The sequence below is a fragment of the Chinchilla lanigera genome, unplaced genomic scaffold (assembly GCF_000276665.1).
Source record: "Chinchilla lanigera isolate Chin_1 unplaced genomic scaffold, ChiLan1.0 scaffold00011, whole genome shotgun sequence".
NCBI lineage: Eukaryota > Metazoa > Chordata > Mammalia > Rodentia > Chinchillidae > Chinchilla > Chinchilla lanigera.
The window spans coordinates 13,884,386-13,890,256 of record NW_004955412.1 but is presented as its reverse complement, the minus strand read 5'-3'; the positions used below and the strand labels follow the sequence as shown (position 1 = coordinate 13,890,256).

The following is a 5,871-nucleotide window of genomic DNA, read 5'->3' as shown; positions in this document are numbered from 1 at the left end:
GTAGGCACTGCATTGTCAAAATTATAAATAAAATTTCTCTAGTTACTAGCTCTCCAAAAAATTCTATTTCTTAACAAATTTTTCTAGAATTGTAATAACTGGATAAGTCCTTTTACTATTTTCAGGCAGCAATATTTGAGAATCCATCGTATAGTAGTTGCCATGTGGAAATATAAAACCTTCTATTTAAGAAGTTTAGAATCCAAACGAGAACACAGAAAAATAGCTTTGTACAAAGCAAGCAAATACAGTCTTGTGGATTTAGTCACAGAGATACCAGAAAAGAATGCCAAGAATACGGTTCAACTTACACAGGTAAGTGTAATAATCAGAACAAAGTGGAGTAAAAGGAAAAATTTTATATAGGATGTTTTACAGAATAGCAGATACCTTTTATGTTGACTATATTAATAGGGTTTAAAATGTGTGGTTATTATGCGGTCTTCGGAGCTAAAATTATTTAAGTGGCCACACTCTCCATGATTCTACACAAATATACATAAAAAATAGTTTACTGATATTGTATGAAATGTCCCACATGTTATTCCTCACTAGCAATTCATAGTTCAATAAACTGTGGAAAACTGAAAGGAGAATGTGTGCTAAAACCTCATTTACATCGATCTTTATAAGTGTATCAGTAATACACTGCTTCAGATGATTTGTGTCTAATTTTCACTGGATAAAGTTGTACCTGTAACATACTCTACAAGTAATCAAGGGAGTTCAATCTATTAAGAAATATGTTGTCTCCAGATTTGGTGGTCACCTGAATTTTACATTTATAAGATTCTTGTACAGTGTACCACATAAACATTTTTGCAATTTATAGTATACCAAAAAATATGAATACTGAAAATGTGACAACAAAAAATAGATTTATTTTGTGTTTAAATAATTCCATACCAAAACATTTTGCTGAAAATGATTTTTAATCTATAGATAAAAAACATTCACTCCAAGTTCCTAAGTTTAGTTCTGGGTCGTCACTTAGTTTAAGTCTGTTTGTTGGTGTATGTATATCCGTGTGTATGGATAACCATAACATACGTTCACAGCTGTTTGTTTGGGGAACTTTTTTTTCTTTTTTGTAATGTGAAGAAATTCAAAGTTACCAATTCTTTAAATGTGTTAGTTTAGATTCTTTATGCGCCTTTCATGAAAGATACATGTTCATTCATTTTACTGGTGGAAGACCTGTCTGTCAGATCTGCATTGTGAGCTCTGCATGAAATTTAACTATAATATGAATAAATGTGAATGAGAAATAAGGTTGAAAAAGCCACAAAGAAGCATATATTGGTTAAGCCAGGCATGGTAGTGCACACTTTAATCCCAGCACTCGGGACGCTGAGGCAAGAGGATTGTTGTGAGTTCGAGACCAGCCTGGGCTACAAAGTGAGCTCAAGGCAAGCCTGAACTGCATAGTGAGATCTTGTCTCAAAAAGACAAAAAAAAAAAAAAAAAAAAGAAGCATATATTGGTAACCATCATTCATGAATTCCTAAACTTTATTCTGTGTCATGTTACTAATGAACCCTAATAAATTTTAAATTTTGAAGTTTTAAAATTAAAAAAGAAAAAGACACTCCAAATGATATTCAGAGAGACTAGCATATAGCTCATTGGCAGAGTGCATATGTAAGGCCCTGGGTTTGATCTCCCACACCATAAAAAGAAAAAAAAGTTCAAGATACATTTTCTTTTAAAACAAATTTATAGCAAGGCTTACAATGATTTCAATAAATCAGGCACTCCACAACACAATGTACAGGTACAAAAATTACATGATGATTGCTTTATATTGGAAGGGGACAAAGATCTTCAAATATGGAAAGAAACTAGTCTTTTTACAATGTTGATCTCTAAGAACTAGTCTCCTTTGTAGACTACAATATTATTGTCAGTTTCATATACTTTTACTTTATAAAGAACTCCCACAGGAAGAAATTTCTGGAGGTTCTCCCAGATATATACAGCTACATTTTCTGTCGTGCTGTAGAAAAAAAAAGTAAAGAAGTTCAAAATGCAAATAATAAAAAATATAACTTCATGCTTAATATTTACAGAAATTTTAGTATTGAGTGACATAGTAAACTAAAACTCCAGAAATCACAAGTAATCTGATAAAATATTAGATCCAATTCTTTCTTAGTCTTTATGTAAGGCAAGATAGTGACACCCACCTGACAACATTGGCAAAGTACGGCACATCCAGATCCAGGTTCTTGTGATCTAGGGGCTTTATAATTGCCTCCTACAAACAAAAAAAAAAGGGGGGGGGGAATCATTGATTCTGTTTATTACTCAGATTCTAAAAGGCTCCACCTAAGCCTCTCAACCTTAACATATTGTTTAACCATGAACTCAATACTAGTTAAGTGTTATATCTTTGTATATTTCTATAAACAATCTTAAAAGGTATAAGTCAAGCCTAGCCTCTGTGATGATTAGTTATTCTTGTTAATGAAAAACTACAGAGGAGAACTCCTACAGCTGTCTTGAAACACAAGCCACTGTGACTCAGAAGACAGGTTCATACTTTGTGAATTCTGCCCCAAAGGTTACCAGAAACATTTCCACAACAGTTCCCTACAGAACAATGCCACAATATCATTGGACAAAGATCCAAACTGAGCACTGTATTTTATAAAGCAGACCTAGACTGAAATTATATATGTAGTTCTAAATTTCTGTTATCAAGAGTAACTTAAGAATGACCTTGGGCTCTGAGAGGAAAAGGTGTAAATATTTAAAGACTATGAGTTCTTAACGCTTACATATATTAATACAACATTTCTTTTTTCTTGTTGTTAGCAAGGATTGTAATTGCCTTTCCTTTCTGGATCTTTACTTTTAGCTCTTGAACAAAAATCTAAGCATTTATAAAACTAATTTTCTATACTGTATGGTTTTAAATAATCAGAATAGGAATCATTTCTTGAGCAAAACCAGAATCATATACAGTGTAAATATTAGGTCAATTAGTTTTTAAATAGATCAAATGAAGCAATATCTCAAAAGAATATCAAGAAAATATATCTTTGCTTTATCTTCCCACCCAGTCCTGGTCCCAACATCTCTACTGAATTTCATTTAAAATGCTGTGAGCCACTTTTATTTTTTGTCTTTCCTTTTTTTTTTTTTTTTTTGGAGACAGGGTCTCGCTATGCAGTTCAGGCTGGCCTTGAGCCCACTTTGTAGCCCAGGCTGGTCTCGAATTTCTCATCGATCCTCCTGCCTCAGCCTTCTGAATGCTGGGATTACAGGCGTGTGCCACCACACCCGGCCCCCGAGCCACTTTTAGTAGGGAATGTGGTGTACATCAGATACACAAAAGAGAAAAAAAGCACAGCAAACCTCAGTCATAGGGTTGCTTGAAAGCTCTCTAGTATTGCCTTAAACTGTGTATTTATATTTTATGCTCCCAGTAAACTCAAGAACTGTCTTTCTACCTTCCTAAAGTTCTTTGAGCACAGTGCTGTTTGCTTGTTCACTCATTCTCTTGTTTATTTATCCAACCAACGATTTTTGAGCACTTACTAATTTTTACATCCTAGAAAAAGTAACACACACAGTCTGTGGGCTACGGCTCTCCATCTCTGTATTCCTAATACTTTGATCAAAAAACTGATGCAAAGCAGGCAAATTTGTTGAATATATGGATAAGTAATAGGAAAGAAGTAACAATTATTAACAGAACTTTTATGAGACATCAAATTTTATAATAAGAGTTGCACAGCTGAAGGGAAAACTAAGTAAATGGTTGAAATGATATCATAACAGAAAGAGCTGGGTGGGACAGATCTCCTTCCAACTTCACATACAACCAACCACATGAGCTGGGGAAAATTAGTTAACTGTCTGGCATCTCTCAACCTTCATCTACAAAGTGAAATACCTGGTTTGGGTAATCTCTTCTAAAATCTCATCATACAAGCCTGGCCTGGTGATGCACACTTGTAATCCCAGAACTCAGCAGGCTGAGGCAGGAGGACCCTGAGAGTTTCAGGCCAGCCTGAGCTACATAGTGAGTTCAAGACCAGCCTGCACTACAGAGTGAGACCCTGTCTTAAAAAGACAAAAATAAATAAATAAAATCCCTTACAATGCAAGAGGTATGTGATAACACAATCGATAAGTTCTTTATTGAATACTTGTGTGTTACTTCCATAATGAACTATCCCAGTAAGTTCATGACAGAACCAGAGTGATTAACAAAAGGTAGCATTAAATATCTATGATTAAAGCCACAAGGAATAGTCAGAGAAGTAACAGACAGCTTCAAGGAGAAAGCTATGTCTTGAAGAAAGTATAGACGTCGTTAAATGGAAGAAATCGGGGAAAGAGGAAAAGAGGTGAGCAGGGTGTATTTCTCCCGATTGCTACAACACATTCATGACTACTTTCCATTATGAAGACATCTAAAAGGGCAAGCAGTTCTTCCAACTGGTCTTCCACACCCACACCCAACTCTGCTTATAAAGTTACGGAACCTCAGCAGGGGACTGAGGCGGCAAAAAGGTGCCACTAAAAATGTACAGAGAGGACAACACACGACAAGCACCCAATATGGCATTACCTCCATATATTTTTTTAGGTCAGTCAAATTCATAACCATTCCTGTAACGGGATCAATCTAAAGAAGAAAAAAGAGTGAGTAACCCTAATAGGCTCCCCATGTTTAAGCTTCTGGAAAATTGTTAAAGGCTGTACAATGTACACATGGTGCCCGCGTATTTCAGAGATGATCTTCGATCTCAGCACAGAAGTAACATGTGCTTCAGTGCCCCTCTCACTGTGCAGCTTTTCTACCTCCCTGCACACAGCACGCTACAGACAACACTGAGAGAGGAGAGGCCTAGCACAGCAGCAGCTCACCACACACACAGGACAGCAGTGAGGCAAGCGAAACAGTTGGCTGAACAGGGGCACAGCGATCTAAACAAAGCACACAAATATTTTCGGCACATACCTCTCCATGTACTGTCACCACAACTAGGGGGAAGGAAAAAAATGCCAAAAACAACATGATTTTCAACAGACAAACATTCAAGCACAAGTCACAATATGAATCATTAGATCTCTATCTCCTGAAGCTACACTTACGTTTTCCCCCGAAAGTCTGTCCTTTTAGGTAAGACCCTTGTATCTACCAAAGCAAGATTCAACCAAGGTGGAGAACCTTCGCAGGGGCTCTGGCTAACTAGAGCAAATTAGCGATGGCGAAAGCGGAATAAATTCTGCTTACAATGTTGGTACACAGGGAGGAGCGAGCTACTGCTCGATGTCTACTTATAGAAGTAGAAAATGGACACGCAGGTGTCCAGCTACTCACTAAATTGGCCCCATTCTCGACAGTACCTTTCTGAGCAAGCAAACTTCTGAAAAGAGAAACAGCTTTCTCCTTGAATAAGAAAAAACTTGTTCTTTTATTGACAACAATACAGCCTACAGTAACCTTATAAAACAGTGCTGATATGAAGCACTTGGAAACTCTTGATGAGTAGCTACTTTACAAATCAATAACTTCTAAAAATTTGTATTGTCTTCAAGGCCACACAAATACCATTAGGTATTCCATAATAAATGAGGACACTGAGAGTGAGTGACAGCACAGATAAAGTAAGAGGCGGTCACTAAATGCGAAGCCTTGATCTTTTGATGCCTTCCCCGCTGTTTGAAAATGCCACTACACCACGCAGCTATTTTGCGAGGCATCAGCTGTGTCCCAGAGAATCGAATCTCTTATTTTTGCATAACTTATAATACTAAACTTTCGGGGCTGGGGATTTAGCTCAGCGGCAAAGCGCCTGCCTGGCAAGCGCAAGGTCGTGAGTTCGGTTCCCGGTACCGGAGAAAAACCAAAAA

General features: G+C 36.9%; 1 protein-coding gene across 1 annotated transcript in view; it reads right to left on the bottom strand.

Moving 5' to 3' along the window:
* Nucleotides 1-1,694: 1,694 nt before the first annotated feature.
* Nucleotides 1,695-5,871, bottom strand: part of Pts (6-pyruvoyltetrahydropterin synthase) — a 7,626-nt gene continuing 3,449 nt past the window's right edge. Inside the window, exons 3-6 of the mRNA XM_005378120.2 lie at nt 4,976-4,998; nt 4,583-4,639; nt 2,187-2,257; nt 1,695-1,996 (exon numbers count right to left, since the gene is read on the bottom strand). Coding sequence (XP_005378177.1) covers nt 1,873-1,996; nt 2,187-2,257; nt 4,583-4,639; nt 4,976-4,998 — 275 coding nt within the window. The 3' untranslated portion in view covers nt 1,695-1,872. The remainder of the gene's footprint in view (nt 1,997-2,186; nt 2,258-4,582; nt 4,640-4,975; nt 4,999-5,871) is intronic.